This window comes from Sturnus vulgaris, unplaced genomic scaffold (assembly GCF_052056855.1).
Source record: "Sturnus vulgaris isolate bStuVul1 unplaced genomic scaffold, bStuVul1.hap1 Scaffold_195, whole genome shotgun sequence".
Classification (NCBI taxonomy): domain Eukaryota; kingdom Metazoa; phylum Chordata; class Aves; order Passeriformes; family Sturnidae; genus Sturnus; species Sturnus vulgaris.
Genome location: NW_028276170.1, coordinates 5,578,582 through 5,602,770, shown reverse-complemented (window position 1 = coordinate 5,602,770; position 24,189 = coordinate 5,578,582). Strand labels below are relative to the sequence as shown.

Genomic DNA, 24,189 nt, shown 5'->3' with positions numbered 1-24,189 from the left:
TGGGCCCTGGGGTTCATCCCTCAGGGGCTGTAGAAACTCTGCCATGGCCTTTGCCTTCCCCTTGGCCTTTTCCTCATCCCTTCTTGCATTCCCCTGCTGTGCCTTTGTGACCAAGTGCTCCAGGGGCTTCTTCTGCCCCTCCTGCAGCCCCCTCAGTGCCTGGGGGTGCTCATCCTCTGACAGCTGCTGAGCTTTCTGCTAAATCATTCCTTTCTGCAGTGACCCAAGGAAAATGCTTAAAAGCGAATCTCGATGCTTGCACGTCCAATGCCCATTTCCCAGCTGTTCCTTTGTCCTGCTGCTCCTTGTGCTGTGGCTGCCGTGGCCAGCCCGTATCCCAGAGCCGGTGCCTGTCCTGCCGCAGTGTCCAAACGCGGCCCCCCCGGCGGGCAGGGCCGGCAGCTCCACGGGGCCGGGCAGCGGCCGGGGCGTCCCGCAGCCTCCTGGGGGCCGGGGGCCACTGCCGGGCCTGCAATTGCCGGGGGGTGCTGGGCTCAGGCAGCGCCCGGCGCTGAGCCCCGGCTGCCCCACAGCCCCGGCCCGGCCCCGCAGCTCCCCACAGGCCCCCAGCCCGTGCTCCCGGTGCCGCCCCTCTGCGCCCGCTCCTGCCGCTGCCCAGCACAGAGAAACCCCCTGCAATCCTGACCTCCTTGTGTGCCTGTCCTGGCAACCGGGGATACAAAGGATCTGCAGCAGCTGGCAACTTCTGAGGATGAGAGCCTGCTGGAAAACATCCCCATCCTCAGTATTTTTCTCTTCCTCCTCTTTTCCATCATTATTTTTCTTCCTACATAGATTGCTCCTGCTGCATCTTGCCTGAACCATATTCCTGCACACTCCCCTTCACCCAATCCCTTCCCTGCACACCAACAGCATCCACCCCCGTGTTGTACCAATCCCTTCTGGACTTCCCTTATTGCCCCCCTGGGTGTCCATGTCCTTGATTACCTCTGGGAGAATGCGCGAACTCCCTCCACATGCTCCCAAGGGACCCTTCAGAGATATTTTGGGATCATCATCCCTTTGGCCAGGAGCCCTTCCTGGCTTTTCCTTTGTACCCTCCATGGGTGCCCTGCCATGTTTAGTCCCCGAAGATGCCACTGCAGTCCCTGCTGAGATTTTCAGTGCTCTCTGGCTGCCGACTCTTCCCAGCCCCCTGATCTGTCACTCGTCTGTCTCCTGGTCACTCTCGGGTACCCAATCCATGCCCGTTGCTGCCGCCACCCAGGGGAGCCGATCACCAAAACTGGGTGAGGCACCTTCAGCTCCACTGACTGCCCCCGCCCTGGATGGGGGAAGGAATTCCGGCCGAGTCCCAAGAAGTGTGGAAAAATTCACATCACCAGAGGTTTCTGTCTACTAGGAAGACAGAGGAGTCCTGTAAAAGTAATTTCATTTAGAAAGAAAGGGAGAGGCCATGGGCCATTTCCCATGGCGTCTGCGATTCTTAGAGAACACAGCCTCCTCTTCATCCTAACTTTCCCTTCCTCATATTCCTCTCCATTTCCCCTTTGGCTGAAGTACTTGAGAGGTACAGACTTCCCAATGCACCTACTACATCCCTCCCTTAATATGCACGCCACTTTTGTGTAGCTAACGATGGCCAGGACTCTTTTAAGTCTTTGTTCTTCTCTGGGAGTTCATGAATTGAGCAGGCCTTTGGCTGAGCAGCAGTCTGTGTGATCAATTAATAACATTTTCTGACCCTGATGGCTTCTGCTGTCACTTCCTTATGTCCCCGTCCCTGGCCCTGTGTCCAAGCGGATTCGCAGCCTGTGTTTGTAGAGACCCTTTGCTGTTGTTCCTTGCATGGGGGTCCCCCGTTTTGGGGCCATCCCCCCTGGAGCAGGGTGTCCCGGCTTGGTGCAGCCCCGCCCCTCGGGCAGCGCTGAGCCAATGAGAGCGCGCGGCGGTGATGACGCAGCAGTGTCCAGGCAGAGCCGCAGCTCCCAGCGTTGCCCACCTGGAGCCACCTGCGCCCGGCCCGGGCCCCAGCGCCCCCCTGGATGGGAATTTGGGGAGGTGGGAGGGGGGGAGCGCCAAGGCCGGGCCCCCCCGCGCTGTGGTGGCGGCAGCGGCTGCAGTGGGGAGCGAGTGCGGGCGGGAGCGGCCGAGAGCCCAGCGCTGCCCCAGCCCGAGCTGCCCCAGCTCCATCGCTGCCCCTGCGCTGGGATGCTGTGGGTTTGGGGGGAAGAGGGAGCCGGCAGTGGGTGCTGGGCCTGGGGGCAGCAGGAGAAGAGAAGGAGAAGCAGGGTTGAAGAACAAAATGGTCAAACGCTGCACGTGGGAGGAGCAGGTGGGATTGTGCAGGAGAAAGAAGAATAATGGGCGGAAGAGGAGTGTGAGGAAGAGTAGGGACACCGCAGGAGGGTCAGAAATGAGAAGCAGCACAATGTTCCACCCCTCCCTGTATCTGTAGCCTCTCCCACAGCCCCAGGAGCGTTGCTCCCCCCATATGCAGCAGGTGTCCGAAGAGGATGATCCATGATTTTCACAGGGGTGAATCTTGGTGTTTGTGAGCTTTATTGGGCTAAATGTTGGTGCTTTGGTTTTTTGCAGGGGCTGAATCTTTATATTTTGGAAGGGATTTGGGCTGAAACTTGCTTTTTGGGGAGTTTTTGATCTGTGTCTTGATGTTTGGATAATTTTTGTGCTGAATCATTGTGTTTTGGAGGTTCTTATAGACACAAGATGCCCAATGACTTCCTGAGTTGCACTTTGGAACGAGGAACCCTCAGCCCAAGGTGCTCTCTTGTGTTTTCCTCCAAACCAGGATTTGTCATTCCCAAGGCGTAGATGGATGGAGGAGGAGGACAAGTCCCAGGGATCCCACAGGAAGCGGGGCTACAAATCCAGCGCAGGGAGCTGCGAGGAGGAAAGACCCTCCCTGAGCCGGGAAGGCGGCCGGAGATCCAGGCAGAGCTCAGAGCTGGTGGAGAAGCCTCCTGGAGGGGAGAAGCCCCACAAGTGCTTGGAATGTGGGAAGGGTTTCAGGTGGAGCTCCGAGCTAATCCAACACCAGATGATCCACGCTGGGGAAAAGCCCTATGAGTGTGGGAAATGCAGGAAGAGCTTCAGCACTATTTCTTATCTGATGCAGCACCAGGTGATCCACACTGGGGAACGGCCCTACACCTGCTTGGAATGTAGGATGAGCTTTGGGTGGATCTCTGCCCTGAAATACCACCAGCGCATCCACACCGGGGAGAGGCCCTACGAGTGTCCCAAGTGTGGGAAGAGGTTTCAGAGAAGCTCCACTCTCATCAGACATGAGCGGATTCACACAGAGGAGAGGCCCTTCCGCTGCCCTGACTGCGGGAAGGGATTCCAGCACAACTCCATCCTCACTGTCCACCGGCGCATCCACACTGGGGAGAGGCCCTACGAGTGTCCTGAGTGTGGGAAGAGCTTCTCAGACAACTCAGTCTTGACCCGACACCAACGGAGTCACCACTAAGGGAAGCCCTGTGAGTGCCCCGAGTGTGGGAAGAGCTTCGTGCTCTGCTCCAGCTCCATCCCCCATGGGAGGATCGGTGTTGGATGATCCCCAGTGACCCCATTGGGCACAGCCCTGGTGATCCGTGTTGGGAAGACACCTGGCTGGGGGGTCTCTGCATCATCCTGTCTCCCTGTGGGCACCTGGATGAACACAGGGGCAGGAACGCCCATCAGGGCTCAAACTGGCATTGGGAATTCCTTGAGGAGAGCACATTTGTTGACTTTGATCCCCAGAAAATCTTCTGCGTTTAATCCTATCTCCTGTTCACATCCAGGAATACTGAACAGTCTTGGAGATCTTTTCCAACCTCACTGATTCCAGGATTTTCATTTCCTATTGCCTAAGATTGTCTTCGGCAGCCAAATGGTGATGAACTGAGGCAAAGACCAAGCTTTTGGAGACAGTGGGGTAGAAAGTCCTCCAAAAAATGTTTTTCCCTCTCACTCAAGCACATAGGTCCTCAGCTCACACAGACACGGAAATCCTTTTCTTTTGGCCTCGATTTGCTTTTCATTTCTCTTCATCCTTTTAAAACAACCAACACGGGTGAAAATAAAGACACTGAACTGAGACATGGGTGGGGATATGGAGGGACAAAGACATGGTGGGGCACAGACATGGAGAGTTGAATCATGGTTTGAAAGAGTTAAGATTTTTGCTAAGGGTAGAAGGAGTTTCCATGACCAAGATGTGAGTTAGGTAGGTAATTACTTGATCCTTAGGCAAGAGCTAATTGGTATAATTATGTGCTATTATGAACTTAGGTATAGAAGAACATAAAATAATAAACCGTTATTTATGAAGCACGAGGCCTTGGATCGTGCCAGAGGATCACAGAGACCTGATGAAGACTCTCCTGACTTCATCCTTTGAGGCCACTGACCCATTTCGAGAGCACCGACCCAATTCAAGAGAAGAACTGCGCACGCGTGAAGGACGAATGGGCTCATTTTAATATGGGATGGGGATGGGAGGTGCTGGGGTTATGCACATGTATTGTATGTAAGATCTTGGGCAATAAATAGAGGGCAAAGAACCTTGTTCGGGGCGGTCACGCCTTTGGGAGGTGACTCCCGTGCCGGTGAATAAACACACCACTTTGTAACTTTAATTAGTTACAGCGCCTTTGTCCGTGATTATTCCGGTTTTTAACAATTCAGGGGGACAAACTGCGGTCACGTGGGGACACTGCAGGGACATCGTAGTGACCCAAAACAGGACAGGCGACCTCAGGGTGTCCCCGATGTCCCCAAGGCAAAGGCACCAAGGTCCCCAGTGTCCCTCGGGGTGACAGTGCTGCCCCCATGTCCCCACCCTGTCCCTGCATCCCGGGCCACCTCCAGCTTTCGCATCACTTCCTTGTGTCCCTCCACCGAGGTCCCCAAGGCCACCACGATGTCCCTGAGGGCCTGGGCAGCTCTGGGGAACCCCTGTTGCCATGTCCCACATGTGTCACCATCATGTCCCTGTTAACAGCATCCACCAAGTACCCCAGGTGCCATGTCACCGTGTCCAGCTGCCCCTGGACATTGTGGTGACCTTGCTGGTGGCCACGGTGGCCTCGGCACTGGCCCTGGTGGTCACCACCTGCTGGGTGCGGTCTCGCAGATGCTGGGCCATGGCCCGGTGCTCACAGGCGGTGGTGGCCAGGTGTCACCGCGATGTCACCGAGGCCTGCAGGGTCACCTGGCAGGACATGGCCATCGTGCCCAGGGCCAGCAGCAGGTGACTGTCCTCGGTCACCCCCAGCACAGCGCACACCGAGTCCAGGGACACTGCGGGGACATGGGGACACCGCACAGGTGGCACCGGGACACGGCAGCAGGGCAACCAGCACAGTGGCACCTGAGCAGTGGCACCAAGAACACCCCAGAGCCACCAGCCCAGTGTCCCCAGGGCTGCCCCAGTGTCACCATCCCAGTGCCACCCGTTCAGTCTCAGTGTCACCAGCCTGGTGTCCCCAGTTCAACCCCAGCGCCACCAGAGCTGCCCCAGTGTCCCCAGTCCTGTCCCAGTGTCACCAGCTCACTGTTCCCAGTTCCTTCCCAGCCCAGTGTCACTGCCCCATTGCCACCATACCAATTTCACCATCCCAGTGCTCCCAGTTCCCTCCCAGTGTCTCCAGTCCATCCCAGTGTCCAGTGTCTCCAGTCCATCCCAGTGTCCCCCATCCTGTCCCAGTGTCCCTGTCCCAGTGCTCCTAGTTGTGTCCCAGTGTCACCAGTTCCATCCCAATGCCACCAGTTGTGTCCCAGTGTCACCATCCCAGTGCTCCCAGTTCAATCTGTGTCTCCAGTTCCCTCCCAGTGTCACCAACTCATTGTCCCCAAAACAATGTCACCATCTCAATGTCACCAAACCAGTTCCCTCCCAGTGCTCCCAGTGCCAGCCCAGTGTCCCCCATCCTGTCCCAGTGCTCTTGTCCCAGTGCTCCCAGTTGTGTCCCAGTGCCACCAGTTCCCTCTCAGTGTCACCATCCCAGTGCTCCCAGTCCCATCCCAGTGCTACCCCCCCATTGTCACCATACCAGTGTCACCAACCCAGTGCCACCAGTTCTGTCACCACCCAAGTGCCACCAGCCTGGTGTCACTAACCCAGTTCCAGCCCAGTGTCCCCAGTCCTATCCCAGTGCCACCAGTCCTGTCCCAGTACCACATCCCCAGTGTCCCCATACCAATGTCATCACCAGCCCAGTGTCCCCAGTGCCATCCCAGTGTCCCCCTTCCTGTCCCAGTGTTCTTGTCCCAGTTGTCCCAGTTGTGTCCCTGTGCCAGCCCAGTGCCACCCCGTCATTGACCCGTACCAGTGTCACCAGCCCAGTGCCACCAGTCCTGTCCCAGTGTCACCATCCCAGTGTTCCCAGTTCCATCCCAGTGCCACCAGTTCTGTCCCAGTGTCACCACCTCAGTGTCACCAGTCCCTTCCTAATGTCCCCATCCCAACGTCCCCTTTCAGTGTTCCCAGTTCCATCCCAGTGTCCCCAGTGCCATCTCAGCGTCACCAGTGCCACCCATGGCACCACCCCCGTGTCCCCAGTTCAGTCTCAGTGTCCTCAGTCCTGTCCCAGTGTAACCAGGCCACTGCTCCCAGTCCCATTCCAGTGTCCCTGTCCCATCCCAGTATCCTCCATCCTGTCCCAGTGTCCCTGTCCCAGTGCTCCCAGTTGTGTCCCAGTGTCACCAGTTCCATCCCAGTCCCATCCCAGTGTCACCAACTCATTGTCCCCAAAACAATGTCACCATCTCAATGTCACCAAACCAGTTCCCTCCCAGTGCTCCCAGTGCCAGCCCAGTGTCCCCATCATGGGACAGGGGAAGGTCTCTACTGGTCCATACTGGTCTGTACAGGTCTGTACTGGCCCATACTGCTCTATACTGGTCCATACTGCTCTATACTGGTTTATACTGGTCTATACTGGTTTATACAGGGTTTTACTCACACACAGCACCATCAGCCCCATGGCCAGCCCATGCCCAGCCTGGAGCTCAGCTCACCCAAACTGGTCTGTACTGGTCTGTACTGCTCTATACTGGTTTATACTGGTCCATACTGGTTTATAGTGGTTTTTACTGACACACAGTGTCATCAGCCCTATGGCCGGCCTGTGCCTGGCCCAGAGCCCAGTTCACCCAAACTGCTCTATACTGGTCCATACTGGTCTATACTGGTTTATACTGGTCCATACTGGTTTTTACTCACACACAGCAGTGCACAGCACCATCAGCCCCATGGCCAGCCTGTGCCCAGCCCATAGCCAGCTCTGGCACTGCTGTGCCCCTTCCTCCTCCTGCTCCAGCATCATCATCACTGCTGCCTCAGCCAGGACCCCTTGGAGCCCCGCAGCTCCTGCTCGTCCTCGTCCCCCAGGGTCCCCTGGGCCACTGCCGGGGCCACCTCGGCCTTTCTGGAGTCCTTCAGCTCTTCCAGGGCCACTTGGGCCTGATACAGCGTGACCTTGGCTTCAGCCAGTGCTGCAGGGACGGTGCTTGGTGTCCTCAAGGCCTTGGCCAGGGCCACCAGGGCCACCAGGGCCACCAGGGCCACCAGGACTCGGTGCCACATGGTATCCGCCTGGTCCAGCTCGGGGGGGAGGGCAGGGGGGGACAGCTGGGGACAGGAAAGGGTGGTTAGGGGGTGGGGGAAGGGTTGGGGAGTTCTGGGGAGGGTTTGGGTGGGGTTTGGGTGGTTCCAAGTGAAAATTCTCAAGGATTTGGGGTTTCCCAGGTGAGGGTCCAGGAGGAGTTTTGGAGTTCCCAGTATGATAATTGATAAAAGATTCGTGTTAATCACAAAAGCATTGGGGTTTGTATAAACCAGAATACTAAACTCTGAAGTGAAGCATGGACACTAGATAAAGGAAATTATATGATAAAATCACAGTTTAAAATCACCTTGTTATGGTATGTTGTATTATGTTACATTATATTATGTTATGTTTTCCAAATAAGTTGTATCGGCTACCAGCTTGCAAAATCAGACTTCCCAATAGCCCTTCCTGCCTTTGTCTGATCAATACTGCTTATCTCAAGGATCAGAATTCCAGAACTTCTCTGGTGGTTATCTACGAGGACCAGATGGCTATCTGTGACTGATTATCACCCAAAGGCTTTGTGAATTTGTGTAAGGATGTTTATTCAACTACCACTGCTTATGACAACAAAAAACCAAAAATTATTGATTACAACGAGAAACCCCAGTATAAGAAGAGGCTGCAAACCAAGGTTCGGTGGAGCGTGGAGTGGGCGGTGACCCCTCACGTTCCCCAGCGCTGCTTGCTCTTTCTATATCAAATAAAGCAATCTAAATTTTGCTGAATATCGAGACTTTTGTCTCTCATTTATAACAGGGTTCACCTTTTCCTCCTCTATGTGTAACGTCGTCTGGAGCACAGAGGTCCCAGGAGCTGCTTCCTCCTGAGCCAGTGGCACTCCTGGCACTGGGCAGCGCAGGGCCCTGTGCCCCGTATATACCCCTGCAGGGCGGGGCTGTGCCATGTCACCAGGACAACAGAATGGCCAACAGCACCCAGGAACCCGATAGAACGGCCCTGTGTCACAAAGGGCCCAGGCCAGCACCCCTTCAGCAGCCCAAGCCCCTGGAAGTGGCATGGAGCAGGTGCCCAGCAGGTGCTGGCTTTGCAGGCTGGGCTGTGCGGGGCCAGAGGAATTGGCCGGATGGACGCAGGCAGGGAGTTGTGGTCAGCGGCTCCATGGGCGGCTGCAGGCCGGGGATGAGGGGTGTCCCTCAGGGAGGGCTCTGCCTCGGCCCCGGGGGGGCCCAATGCGAGGGCGAGGGGCTGGGGGGGCCATGGGGGCGTTCGATCAATGGGGAGGGCCCGGGGAGTGCTGAGAAGGGGGTGGTGAGTGGGGGGGAGGGAGGGGTCCCATGGATTTGGGGGGAGTCTTGATGAGTGTGGGGGGAGTCCCATGGATTTTGGGGTCCTGGTGACGGGGGGGGAGGGGTGAGTGGGGGGGTCCCATGGATGGGGGAGGGGCGGTGAGTGAGGGGGGGTCCTGGCGCGCTGGGGGGGTCCCAAGTATCCGGGGGGGTCCCAGAGCTTTGGGGTGGTCGGTGTGCTGCCCGAAACCCCAAGTAAAACACAAACTAACAGAGTGTCAGTTTATGCGGTGCTTTATTCAGGGCCCGGGGACCTGCGGACTTGCGTCCCAAGTCAGGATCCCACTGGTTCCCTTTTTAGAGGGTTTTTTATACCCTTTTTACAAATGGTTTATGTGCAGAAGTACACATTCTTCTGTAGATACATTCACCTTGAAGATAGCATTTTGGCGTCATAAATCCTACATGGTTGCTTATCTTAGGACTATAGTGTTCTCCCCCTCAATCTCTCTCTTACGCCACTGCCCACCACCAGTACTTTATTTATGTTTATACTTTAACCTTATCACTAACGGTTCTGCATGCTCTCAGCACAGCACATTCTTAAGTTAGTTTCCCAGGGCCTACTCTGGGGACTGCAGTCTTCAAGCCTTAGCATTACTACTACTATTATGGTTTATACACTTTATATTCTAATATTCAGGATTTCTAGTCCATACGGTAACAACTCCCCCCTTTTGAGCATTCTTTAGAGTCTTCTGCAAGGATGCTCAATTCTTCCAAGTGATAGTTTCCAGATATGATGGTGGAGGGTTGTTTCAGGAAGTTGGTTGAATCACTTCTTTTCGAGTCAGGGCCTTCATGATTTGCCGTGTATGTGTTCCTTCTTTAGCAATTATTCCTAAAAGACACCTATACATAATCACAATTACTACAATGATTATTACAATCATTATTCCATTTTGAATAATTGAGGATAACCAACCAGAGACCTGGATTCCTAAAGAACTGAATAAAGCTCCAACCCAATTATGTTCTGCATTCTTTTGTACTTCATGTATGTTTAGTTCAATTCGCTTCTATTGACCTATATCCTTTTCTACTTCCTTCGTGACATTTGGGATATGTACACAACAGTGATCATCCCTTCCTTGTAAATATCCACAAACTCCGTGTTCCTTTAATAAGAGCAGATCTAATGCCATTCTATTCTGGATTGTCATCCTGGTTGTGGCTTGTAATTGTACATTAAGATCTCTAAATCCCTTTTTTGTTACTGCTGCCAATCTTTCTGTCTGCTCTAGTAATTTATATAACATTTCCCGGTTTCTATATGTAGATACAGGTGCAAATAAAGACTCAAGCATCCAACCGAATTTTACACTTTCCCCTGGCTCGTGCCATTCATTCTCTAGATTTACTGCTTCGACTGTCTCAGGGCTTAATCCTCTTTTCGTCCTTTTCTCTTGGTCTTCCTTGGTTAATTTGGACTGTTTCCAAAATGGACATAAGGTTGGTATCCCTAACGTTATTTGAGTAATCGGACCACCTATCGGTAAATGTGTGGTCCATTGGCCATGTCCCATTACCCAGACTGAATTTCCGGGGCTTCGTACTGTGGTTGATTGACAATCTTTCCGAGCTCCTTTTAATTCTCCCGTTATTGTATGGTTGTATCTCTGACATTCACATCCCCATTTCAACAACACCCGAACGGGTACTAATCCAATTTGGGATTCTGGGGTATCACAGGTTATGACTTTACTACAGTTCCAACCTGATATTTGGGCTAGTCTGTTGTGGTGCACTGTTTCAGCTTCGAGGGCCCCTGGATGTTCCTGTTTTCTTGACCACTCGATACACCAGTGTATTGATCCGATATAACTATAGGGTTCCTGTAGGCTAGGACCCCAAATTGCTTTCCATTGCTCCCACTCTTCTTTCCCTTCTTGACACACTATCTCATGATAATAATCTACTACAGGTTTTCTTCTTTTCTGATTTACTTCAAATGTGCACCACCCAACATTGTTGTATTGACCTATTTCAGTGAATACAGAATTTGGTAATTTTAAACATTCCGATCTTTGCCCTGGGGTTGACCACCGTCTTCCATAGGTATAAACCTCTTCTACTATTCTAGTGCGATTTCGTAGCTCTCTGTGGCATTTCCTCGTTCCATTTACTATTTTTGGGGGCATTTCTCCTAATGGGATGATTCCCCACGGTATAGGGTCACTTGCTGCCTTTGGCAAGGGCAAACACGCTGTTATCGCTGTTACATTTTGCATTTTCCCAAAATCCCTAATTAATCCCACTACCAAATTCTCTTGCCCCAATTCCTGTTTCTCATTTTCCATTTCTTTTGCTTGTTGGACCATTCTAGTTTCTCTCATCCTGCAAAGATTCCCTAATTTGAGAGTGCAATTGATTCTCAATGAAGGACCATCCCACATGTCAATTCTCATACTTGTGGGTGTTACTTGTATTGGATAAGAATGCCCTTTTGTCTTAAAACCCTCCGCCAAAATTTTTACATCTAAGTTCCCATAATCGAAGCTTTCCCTAATCCATACCATGCATGAAAATTGACCAACCTGGGCTTTTTGCAAGTGTGAGGTCATTAGGGTAGTATTACCTTTCTGCTGTTTCATATCCCAAATTGTCACAATTCCTTCTGAAAATACCTTATTTGTAGTGATCAATTTCCATTTCGTCTTTACTTCATCGAATCCAGCTCCCTGGTCATCAGAAAACAAACAGGTTAGATTTACATTTGCCCCTTGTGGTACAATCACTGTTGGTTTAGGAACAGTAACTTTAACAAAGGCATCTCCGATACGAGCAATGCTCAACATTAACATCGCAATCAAGGCCTTGCCCTGAACACCAGTTTTGTGTCGGTTAAAGGTTGGACTTCCCATCGTGACGGGACTTTCTTGATTCGGGTGTAGTGTATCCAATTGTCGATCCCTTGGACCTTTATGGCTGTGTATGTAGTCATAATTACTTGTCGGGGACCGTCCCATGTTTCTTTTAGTGGTTCCACATTCCAGTTTTTAATGTAGACTTGGTCTCCAGGCTGTATATCGTGGACGGGATTCTCCAGAGGCAAAGGTCGATTCCACTGCAACGCCCCCCGTAGTGCTGTAAGAGTCTTATTGAGAGACAAAATGTAATTTACCAGTACCTGATCTCCCACCACATTAGGGTCCCCTTTGTAAGTTGCAGCATGATAGGGTTTGCCGTATAAAATTTCATACGGACTTACTCCTACCTTGTCTCTAGGTTTGATTCTGACCCTTAACAGAGCTAAAGGTAATGCTTGAGGCCATTGTATCTTTGCTTCTTGGCAGATTTTCTTAATTTGGCCTTTTAGTGTCTGATTCATTTTTTCTACTTGTCCACTAGGCTGAGGTCTCCAAGGTGTATGGAGATTCCATGTTATCCCAAGTACCTTAGCCACTTCTTGCACTATTCCTGCCACAAAATGAGGTCCCCTATCAGAGGACATCCCTAGTGGGATTCCAAACCTAGGGATGATTTCTCGAAGTAAAGTTTTAATCACTTCTTTTGCTTGGTTTGTTCTACATGGCAATGCCTCTGGCCAGCCTGAGAAGGTACATACATAGACTAAAACATACTTATACCCCTGTGCTTTTGGTAATTCTGAAAAATCTATCTGCCAATAATCTCCTGGTTGTGGGCCTATTTGCAATTTTCCCATTTGCACTTGCCTACGTGTCATTGGGTTGTTCTTAATACAAACTGGACACATTGCATTGATCCTTTTGGCCATTGTTAACATCTGATTGGAGATTATTTCTTGTTTTAGAAATTGCACTAAAGCTTCTGCTCCCCAATGGCATTTGTTATGTTCAATTTCTAATATCATTCTCATTATTTTTGTTGGCAATATCACTTGTCCTACGGCAGTTACATACCATCCGGCCGCATTCTTCTTAGCTTGTACTAGCCGTGCTAATTTTTCGTCTTCTGGTAGGTATACTGGTACTTCGTCCATAAAAGCTTCCGCAGGGTTGGTACGTGCTGGTAGCAACGCCATTTGGGTCCATACTTCATGAGCAGCCTGTCTGGCTGCTCTGTCAGCCAGACGATTTCCCTGGAATGCTCTTTCTTCTCCCTGCTGGTGTCCTTTTACATGCATTACTGCCACCGCCTGGGGCTTATGTACTGCTTCCAGTAGTTGCACAATTTGTTCTCGGTGTTTAATTGACGAACCCTGTGAATTTAATAGTCCCCTCTCCTTCCATAATGCCCCATGTACATGTATTACCCCAAATGCATATTTAGAATCAGTCTAAATATTTACTCTTTTCCCTTGACTCAATTCCAAGGCTCGGATGAGGGCTTGGATTTCAGCTTTTTGTGCTGATGTTCTGGGAGCCAAGGCTCTGGCTTCTATAACCTGTCTTAGAGTTACCACTGCATACCCGGCGTACCTGGTTCCATTCTCCACGAAACTAGATCCATCGGTATACAGCTCCCATTCAGGTTCGTCTAAGGGCTCATCCTTTAGATCCTTGCGGGTAGCGTATACCTGTTCGATGGTCTCCACACAGTCGTGTACCAGCTTGCCTTCTTCTTGGGTGGCTCTAAGAAATTCGGCTGGATTGAGATGGTTAGTTACCTTCATTTCAACATCATCATGTTCTCTAAGGATTGCCTGGTATTGCAGCATACGGCTGGAGGAGAGCCAATGCCCCCCTTTTTGTTCCAAAACTGCTATTACCATATGTGGGACAAACACTTCCATTTTCTGCCCCATAGTTAGTTTTCTAGCTTCTTGTATCAGAAGCACTGTTGCAGCAACAGCTCTAAGGCAGCCAGGCCATCCAGCGCTTACTGGATCCAGTTGTTTTGAGAAGTATCCCACCGGGCGCTTCCATGTTCCCAATTTTTGTGTCAACACCCCAATCCCCAGTCTTTGCCTCTCATTTACATATAGTTGAAAGGGTTTTGTGAGATCTGGCAACCCTAATGCAGGTGCCTCTTTTAGAGCTTGCTTCAAGTTCTGAAATGCCTTTTCTTGTATTTTATTCCATTTAAATTCAGGATTCTTGACTGCCTCATACAGAGGTTTTGCTTTTAGTCCAAATTCTGGAATCCACAACCGGCACCACCCTGCCATTCCTAAAAAGGACCTTAACTCTTGTGAATTTCGAGGTGTTGGTATAGCACATATTGCCTGGATCTGGTTCACCCCTAATTTCCGAACTCCTTGTGATACCTCGCATCCCAAATAAATGACTTGTGTTCTTACCAGCTGGGCCTTTTCTTTTGACACTCGGTATCCAGCTTGTCCGAGCATGTTGAGGAGTTCAATGCTGAGTCTTCGACAGATGTCTTCTTCTGTTGAGGCTAGAAAAATATCATCTACGTACTGTAAAAGAATAAATGAGGAAGGTGACTCCTTTACCTGGGTTAGTTTCCATTCTTCCAGTTCCCGGGCTAGTTGGTTTCCGAAGATGGTTGGAGAATTCTTGAATCCTTGTGGTAAGCGTGTCCAGGTGAGCTGTCTTTTCCGTCCTGTAGCAGGGTTTTCCCATTCGAAAGCAAAAATTTTCCTACTTTCAAATGCCAAAGGGATACAGAAGAATGCATCTTTCAAGTCAATTATTGTGAACCATTTAAATTTCTCTGAGACAGCTGTTAGCAATGTATATGGATTTGCTACTACTGGATGAATATCCTTTGTTATATTATTAATTGCCCTCAGATCTTGAACTAACCTGTACTTACCATTGGACTTCTTTACCGGAAATATGGGGGTATTGAATTCTGATTCACATTCCTGTAATATCCCTAAACTAACAAACTGATCTATTAAGGGTGCTACTCCTTTCAGAGCCTCTAGTTTCAGAGGGTACTGCCTTATCCGTACGGGTTGTGCTCCTTCCTTCAATTCCACAACTACCGGTTGTGTTGCTTTTGATTTTCCAGGGATCCCTGTTTCCCATACCCATGGTACCACAGCCTGTTCTATTTCTGTGGGGATTTCTGTTGCCTCTACTTCTTTCACTGTAAATAATTTGGCTATATTATCTTCTGGAATTTCTAATTTTACTCTTCCTTTTTCAAAGATTATTTTTGCCTCTAACATTGATAACAAATCCCTCCCCATTAATGATTCTGGGCTATTTGGCATGTATAAAAATTGATGATCAAATTCTTTCCCCCCAAACTTTATATCCAACGGACGTAAAAATGCCCTTTCTTCCACCTGTCCTGTAACCCCTACCACCCGAATGGTAGAATCACTTAGAGGTCCTAATTTGGTGTTAATTGCAGAATATGTAGCCCCCGTATCTACTCTAAATTCCAATGGTTCCCCGTCTACTTCTAAAACTACCTTCAGGTCCCGATCTAGTCAGCTTTGATTCTGGTAGCTTCCCATCATAGAGGCTTGGGTGTCACCTTGTGGCCCTCCCCGAACTGCACTTGAATTATTTATCAACCCCTCCCCGCTATTCAGCCCGAATCCCATACCTTGATTAAGTGGACATTCGTTTTTCCAGTGTCCTCTGTTCTTGCACAAGGCACACTGATCCAATCCCAGTCTCATTTTTCCTTGTCCCATTTGTAATTGGTTTGGGAATCCCCTTCCACCCATCGAAATTCCTCCCCTAGCCATTCCTCGCCCCCATCCGCGCCCCCGGCCACCTCCCCGCATACCATTCCCCATTATCTGCTGTAGTACTGCCAACATACTAGCTTGTTGCTTCTTAGCAGTCTCTTTTTCCCTATTATTATACACCTTCCACGCAACTTCTAAAAGTTTATCCAAATTCCGTGTATCTTCCCCTTCTAATTTCTGCAACTTTTTCCGAATATCCTCTTGGGATTGTCCCATAAAAATTAAAGCTAGCTGCAATTTCCCTGATTCCCCTTCAATTTCCAAACTGGTATATTTTCGAGCAGTTTCCTTAAGCCTTTCTAAGAAAGCTGATGGGGACTCATTTTTCTCCTGCCTTACTGAATACAACTTGGACCAGTTTAACGTCTTAGGTATCCCGCTCCGTATTCCTTCTACCAACAATTCTTGATAAGCCTTAAGTCTACAGTAACCCCCTGTTGAATTAACATTCCACTCTGGATCCTCCTGCGGCACCAAATCATTTAATGTACCGTCCGCTATTTGCAACCTAATAATTTCTCGTGCCTTTCCCCTCATAGCTTTAAACACCATCTCTTTCTCAGTAGAGTCCATTATTGTATCCAGTAAGACCTGTAAATCATTCCAGTCTGGATTTTGTGTTTTAATCACCATTTTCACTACCCTTGCCGCCCGTTCAGGATCCTCCCGATAAGCCCCCGCAGACTGCTTCCAAATTAACAAATCATTAGGAGAAAAAGGAACTTTCACCATTACTCGTTCCCCGTGGGGTCCGACCGCTTCCCGCAACGGAGCCATCAATTGTGCATCCCTTTTTCCCTTCTTCTCCTGCCCGCTACGGGTCCTTTCACATAGAGGAGTACGCGGCTTATCAACGACTTTTCCTTTCTCTAAATCCCCCCCCTTTTCTTCCTCATTCACCTCTTCGTCCGACTCACTCGATTCACTCTCTTCCGGGGGGGGTGCACTAGGTGCTACCAACAGAGAAACATCCTCCTCAGGGTCTGACAACTTAACAGAATACTCCTTCCCTTTCTGCCACCCTTTGCAGCCCGCACAACCATCTGTTGCTGTTTTTAAGACCATGATGCCACACTCCTTCTGCCATTCTGGCTTATTTTTCAAATAATAAAACAAATCAAGATACGGGATTTCTTCCCATTTCTCATTATTTTGTAAGAAATGCATAAGAGGAGTTATAATATCAGGATTTAGAGTACCATTTCGGGGCCATTGCATACCCTCAGGTTCGTATTGGGGCCACACATGATTACAAAAATCAATCAATTTCTTTTTACTCAGTTCTTGACCAAATTTCCCCACCTTCCAATGTTGCAACATTGCAACAGCCCAAGGGTGAATCATTCGGAATTTCCATCCCCGAACTAGCCAGAACTTTAAAGGTTTTAAAAGGCATCATAACACTAACACTCACACACTTTACTATTATTTCCACACTCACACACCCTTTACCACAGTTCTTGCCTTTCTCGTCGCCGCGAGTGGCAAGTGCTGGATCTGCGCAATCACTGTTGCGTCTGACGACCAGCGCCTAGGCTTCCTTTTCCACAACCTTTAAGACGTCCTTTGCCCCCGGTGCGGGATCACCGTCCCGTCTTAATCGGCGGGCTTTCCCTTTCAATAAAGAATAAAGCACCTTGCGGGCTTACCTCACAGTCGTCCGTCAGGCGCGGGGTCGGGCACGGGTTGATGTCTCCCCAGAAATCACCTGGTGCCGGCGTGGAGTAGATCAGTTCGCGAACCGCCCCTGCCGCCCCCGGAGTCCTGCCGCGGTCGCCAAAACTGCTGCCCGAAACCCCAAGTAAAACACAAACTAACAGAGTGTCAGTTTATGCGGTGCTTTATTCAGGGCCCGGGGACCTGCGGACTCGCGTCCCAAGTCAGGATCCCGCTGGTTCCCTCTTTAGAGGGTTTTTTTATACCCTTTTTACAAATGGTTTATGTGCAGAAGTACACATTCTTCTGTAGATACATTCACCTTGAAGATAGCATTTTGGCGTCATAAATCCTACATGGTTGCTTATCTTAGGGCTATAGTGTTCTCCCCCTCAATCTCTCTCTTACGCCACTGCCCACCACCAGTACTTTATTTATGTTTATACTTTAACCTTATCACTAACAGTTCTGCATGCTCTTAGCACAGCACATTCTTAAGTTAGTTTCCCAGGGCCTACTCTGGGAACTGCAGTCTTCAAGCCTTAGCATTACTACTACTATTATGGTTTATACACTTTATATTCTAATATTCAGGATTTCTAGTCCATACGGTAACACGGGACCCCCCCCGGGACCCCAAATCACACCCGGGTCAGCTGCTTTAGTCCTGTGCTCCCAGCGATGATTTTTCTCCTTATTCAGTCTTTTGGCGTATTTTTATGCTAAAGTTTAATAAACCTATGAGACTTAAAAAAAACCCCAAAACAACAGCGTCGTTTGTCATAAGACCTGTATTATATTTTGTTAAGGTTTCATAAACCATTAAAATTTTAAAAAGTGAGAGTCGTTTCTGCACTGCCAGGGTAGGAGGTACAGCTGGAAGGAGGGAGGGGTGGCGGAAAGCTGATTTAAAGGGTCTTCATTTATTCTCATGACACTGCTCTGAGTTTTTCGAGTTTTCTGCCAGAAATCTTTCCCCTCCCCCACTCGTCCATAGGGATTTGGGGCAGTTTTTCCTTTTTGTGGGGGAAATTAAAGCCATGCACTGATGCTCCTAATTAGGGATAGGAGAAGTGAGGCTCCAGGGCTTCCCGCTGAGCCGGAGCCACCGAACACACAGGGCTGGGAAAGGCGTGCCGGGAGCTGCGGAGAACTTTGTTTGTGTTTCCAGGCCAATGGCGGCTCGGGCCCGGGCCCGTTCCAGGGCTGTTCCTCATCTCCGCCTTTGCCCTCCCACAGCCCGGGGGGCCCTGAGAGCGCGGGACGAGGCTGGGCCGTGTGCAGAGCCCGGCCCTCGCTGCCATTGGCTGATTGTGCCAATGTCACTCCTGGTTCTGGCGAGCTGATTGGGCAGAGCAGCAAAGGCGCCATTGTGGCAGCGTCTGTGCGGGCCCGGCAGCGGCGGCAGCGGCCGGAGCCCGGGGAGGCGGCGGCGGAGCTCGGAGGCGGCCCCAGCGCAGGTGGGAGCCGCGCTCGGTTGTGCGGGGGCTCGGGGCTCGCTGCGGGCCGAGGGGGCGGCAGGGGGTTCTGGCGGGTTGGTTGTGCCGGTGCCGGCCCGTGTTGGCGCTGGGCTGAGGGCGCTGCGGGAGCGGCTGCCCGCGGTCTCCTTCCCGCTGGGGCCTCGGCAGGAGCCGGTGCCGGAGCAGCGCTGGCTCGTCCCGGTTGCTGTGGGTGGCACAGAGGTGTCTGCCCTGTGCCCGGGGCTGTGCGGGAAAATTCCCGTGGCCAGAGGTTTGTGTGCCCGAAGGAGACAGAGGAGTCCTGTAAAAGTGACTTTATTGATGAACAAAGAGAGACGCCATGCGGCATTTGCCATGCGGTCTCTAAAACGCCGCCTCCTTTTTATCCTCATTTTCCCGTCTGCGTCTCCCTGTCCCATTCCCTACTGGCTGAGATACTTGGAGGGTTCAGACTTCCCAATCCACCTACTGCATGTCCCCCTTAATATGCACCCCTACTACGATATTAACCTTACTGTTTTCAATCCCTCCTTCTCTCATTTTCTCAAGAATTGCCTTTACTAACTTTTAATTTACATCGACTCAATCTCTTTTCCTGCATCCTGTTTGACACAAGGTGTCGTGCATGGTAAAAAGATGAGAATTTCTGCAGCACGTCAGAGGAGGAGCAGCATTCGTTTAAGCCATGGTCTGCCAGGAAACCACGAAAACGTGTCCCATTCCCTTCCTTTCCACATTTGACCGGAATATGAGCTACTTTCTCACTTCCTTTGTTATCTGTTTCACCACTTTTCCTTTGTGATCTGTTTGCAAACAGCAGTTTGAGTCATTTAATTTTCCACAAACTCCTCCACTTTCTGTTAATAGATCATCTGATTCCATTCCATCGGGAAACTTTGCATTCCTCATCTGAGTGGATTGGTCGGGAAGAAGGTGAGGAGCTGGAGCTGTCTGGTTGGGTGTTATTTCGAGGACATTGTGTAATCTAATTATGCTATTGAAATGATAAATGACTTCTCTGTCTCCTGATATGAATTCGTTAGGGCTCCCAGGGGCTGGTCCATGGTGTTGTAGGATTTGTTCTGGTGTTTCTTCATCTTTTTTCCAGTTTTGGGGTGCTCCCTGCAGCCAGGGCTGCATCCATTGACCACGTTAATCTTATGAAATCATCAAATACTTGGATCCCCAACTGGTTTCTCTGGATTAGCAAAAACACCCCAGTGCTCTGGAGAGAGGGATGATTCCCCACACACACACTATTTTTCATGAAGGTTGCACAAAATTCTGCATTTGCTGTTTCCCTTTGCAGCTTAACCAATTTCTGTTGCAGTCAGATATCCTCACTATGGGCTCTGCCTTTATCTGTGCAAATTCCATCTGTGCAAGCAGGCAGAGCTTGGGGTAAGGGGCAGAGGGAATCAGCCCAATTCCTCCCCCAGGCTAGAAGAGTTTGGTACATCTTGCACACATTGCCCTAGCAGTGTTAGTTTGCATTTCTAATTAAATCGCCACATACTCGAATTTCCAACTCATTTCCCTGAACTTGTGGCTGCAAAAACACCCCAGTGCCCCAATACACCCTATATAACCTGGACAGTGACAGCACAGGTTGGAGTGAGGAGAGGGATGATTTCCCCCCTGCTTTTTTTCATGAAGTTTTCCCAGCATTCTCCGTTTGCTGTTTCCCTTTGCAGCTTAACCAATTTCTGTTGCAGTCAGATATCCTCACTATGGGCTCTGCCTTTAGTTGTGCAAATTCCATCTGTGCAGGCAGGCAGAGCTTGGAGTGGGGGACAGAGGAAATCTGCAAAATTCCTCCCCCAGGCAAGAATAGTTTGGTAAATTGTCCATACATTTCTTCAGCAGAGTTAATTTGCATTTCTAAAGCTGCTCTCCTGCCTCTGCCTGGAATGAATCTTATAAAAGTAGGATTATTAAGAAAAAACCTTCTAATGGTGTAGTCTTGTCACCAAAACTGCGGGAAGAACTAAAACTCTTCAACAGCATTTCTACTGTTAGAGAATCAACGAATTGCTTGATTCTGGCCAGGATGTGTAGCAGAAATCATTTCATCCACAAATAGCCCGGGTGTGCAGAGAAAATCATTCCATGACACGTGAGTTTTACTAGATTTTCCCTTAACTTTTTACAGTTTGAACCCATAGAAATCCATTAGTTTAATGTTCATTGCTTCCAAGTTGTGTAGTTGTTACTATTTAATTTCCTATCGGCCCCGGATTTCTTCCCCTCTATATTAATTAGGTCCGCACTCCTGGATTTCCTTCTCAGCCTTTTGCAGACCAGGCATCTCCAACTATGCCAGGGGCAGTGTCTGGGGTGGGTGTTCCTTGATGTTTGCTGATGGCCTTAATGGTCGTTATCTTTGTGAGTATCTTTTGGGCTATTCCCAGTCCAGGAGATGTTAAACTCCTCTCTGTTGAGTGGAGGAACATTCCTTAGAAATCTCTTTAAAATTCGTTTCCCCAATGCAAAGGCACATGAAGCCTGAGTATAGAAATAGATTTTTAAAATTACACTCGTTATATTTTCCGACCATGGAATCCCCGGCAGCCCAGTGTGTGAGTGTAACTGAGGGGCAGAGTGGAATTGTGCCGTTGTCTTCCCCAGCAGCTGTGGCAGTGCAGGCACAGAAAGCAGCGAAGCTCCAGCAGTGGCAGCAAGGATTGGCCCCAGTGTGTGGAGATGCCAAAGGAGGGTGCCCAGGCAGAGGATTTCAGCAGAGGATCTGTGGGCAGGCCCAGGGGCTTGGCCCGATGTGGAGCCCTGGCTGCTGCTGCGTTGCCTTCAGTGCAGGGTCAGTGGTGCCCTCCCATGCTGCTCCTGCAGCCGGGAATTCCAAATTCCTTTGGCATGGCCCTATTCAACATCCACATCCCATTCCAATTTCTTTTCTGAGTCTGGTAGAGCCATGGCAGGGGTTCAATCACTTTGGTTTTTTTCATTTTCTCTAGTTCTGTTCTTTTTCTTATGTCCATACCATAATATTAAGGCTGTCTGGGTTTAAAAAGTCGTACAATATTCGGGCTGGAACAGAGAATCCTCAGTGCAGGTGTTGCAATTGCCTGCTAATCCTCAGAATTATCCCAGCTCCATTTTAGTGGTGGATAATGTTAGTTCTGAAATTGTATGGTACTTCTGTGGGTCAATACACTAGAAAATTTCAGTCAAAATATGTCCCAAATATTTAACCCTTTTCTCCAGCATTTGCACTTCTTTTCAAATAATCAAAGATGGTTTTTAGCCTGAACATTCAGCCATTTGACACAGGCTTCTTCTACCACTTCTTGTCCTCCTGATTGCAGAAAGTCATCCACATCCTGCATTAACCCAGTCCCTGGGGGTGGGGTAAATTCTTGTGATATTTTCTGCAAGGCTTGCCCCAATAAGGCCGGTGCTTCCGTGGTGCATCCCTGCAGAAGGACCGTCCATGTCTTTTCCATTTTCCCTGGAAAAACAGTGACCCCATGGGCACAGGAGCTGTAGGAATTCTGCCATGGCCTTTGCCTTCCCCTTGGCCTTTTCCTCATCCCTTCTTGCATTCCCCTGCTGTGCCTTTGTGACCAAGTGCTCCAGGGGCTTCTTCTGCCCCTCCTGCAGCCCCCTCAGTGCCTGGGGGTGCTCATCCTCTGACAGCTGCTGAGCTTTCTGCTAAATCATTCCTTTCTGCACTGACTCAAGGAAAATGCTTAAAAGCTAATCCGGATGTTTGCACGTCCAATGCCCATTTCCCAGCTGTTCCTTCGTGCTGCTTCTTGTGCTGTGGCTGCCGTGGCCAGCCCGTATCCCAGAGCCGGTGCCTGTCCTGCCGCAGTGTCCAAACGCGGCCCCCCCGGCGGGCAGGGCCGGCAGCTCCACGGGGCCGGGCAGCGGCCGGGGCGTCCCGCAGCCTCCTGGGGGCCGGGGGCCACTGCCGGGCCTGCAATTGCCGGGGGGTGCTGGGCTCAGGCAGCGCCCGGCGCTGAGCCCCGGCTGCCCCACAGCCCCGGCCCGGCCCCGCAGCTCCCCACAGGCCCCCAGCCCGTGCTCCCGGTGCCGCCCCTCTGCGCCCGCTCCTGCCGCTGCCCAGCACAGAGAAACCCCCTGCAATCCTGACCTCCTTGTGTGCCTGTCCTGGCAACCGGGGATACAAAGGATCTGCAGCAGCTGGCAACTTCTGAGGAGGAGAGCCTGCTGAAAAACATCCCCATTCTCAGTATTTTTCTCTTCTTCGTCTTTGTCATCATCCTTTTTCTTCCCACATAGATTCCTGCTGCTTCGTCTTGCCTGAACCATATTCCTGCACGCTCCCCTTCACCCAATCCCTTCCCAGCACACCAACAGCATCCATCACCTGTTGTCTAAATCCCTTCTGGACTTCCCTTATTGCCTCCCTGCGTGTCCATGTCCGTGATTACCTCTGGGAGAATGTGCAAACTCCCTCAACATGCTCCCAAGGGACCCTTCAGAGATATTTTGGGATCATCATCCCTTTGGCCAGGAGCCCTTCCTGGCTTTCCCTTTCTACCCTCCATGGGTGCCCTGCCATGTTTAGTCCCCGAGGATCCCACTGTAGTCACTGCTGAGATTTTCAGTGCTCTCTGGCTGCCGACTCTTCCCAGCCCCCCTGATCTGTCACTCGTCTGTCTCCTGGCCCCAGCGCCCCCCTGGAGGGGAATTTGGGGAGGTGGGAGGGGGGGAGCGCCAAGGCCGGGCCCCCCCGCGCTGTGGTGGCGGCAGCGGCTGCAGTGGGGAGCGAGTGCGGGCGGGAGCGGCCGAGAGCCCAGCGCTGCCCCAGCCCGAGCTGCCCCAGCTCCATCGCTGCCCCTGCGCTGGGATGCTGTGGGTTTGGGGGGAAGAGGGAGCCAGCAGTGGGTGCTGGGCCTGGGGGCAGCAGGAGAAGGGAAGGAGAAGCAGGGTTGAAGAAGAAAATGGTCAAAGGATGACCTTGGGAGGAGCAGGTGGGATTGTGCAGGAGAAGGAGGAATAGTAGGAGGAAGAGAAATGTGAGGAAGAGCAGAGACACAGGAGGAGCAGAAATGGGAAGCAGCACAAGATTCCAAACCTCCCTGTATCTACGGCGTCCCTCCAGTCCCAGGGCGTTGTCCCCCCCTCCACATTGAGCAGGTGACTGGAGAGGGGGATCCACCATTTTCAGAGGGATGAATCTTGGTGTTTCTGAGCTTTTTTGGCCTAAACGTTGCTTCTTTGTTTTTTTTGCTAGGCCTGCATCCTTATATTTTGCAGGGAGTTTTGGCTGAGTCTTGATGTTTGGAGAATTTTTGATCTTTGTCTTGATGTTTGGAGGATTTTGTGCTGAATCTTGATGTTTTGGAGGTTCTTACAGACACAAGATGCACAGTGACTTTGTGAGTTGCACTTGGGCAAGGAGGAACTCCCAGTCCAAGGTGCTATCTTGTCTTGTTCTTTCCCCAAACCAGGATTTTTCATTCCCAAGGCATTGGCAGATGGAGGACGAGGAAAAGCCCCGGAGATCCCTCTCGAGGAGGGGCTGCAAACCCAGCCCAGGGAGCTGCGAGGAGGAAAGACCCTCCCTGAGCCGGGAAGGCGGCCGGAGATCC

The 24,189-nt window shown here is 50.7% G+C and overlaps 1 protein-coding gene across 1 annotated transcript in view; it reads left to right on the top strand.

The window, feature by feature from the left end:
• The window catches only part of LOC148218027 (uncharacterized), a 775,474-nt gene that overhangs the window by 332,068 nt on the left and 419,217 nt on the right, over positions 1–24,189 (top strand). Inside the window, 1 exon segment of the mRNA XM_088158035.1 lies at positions 3,181–3,387. Within this exon segment, the coding sequence (XP_088014161.1) occupies positions 3,181–3,387 (207 nt within the window).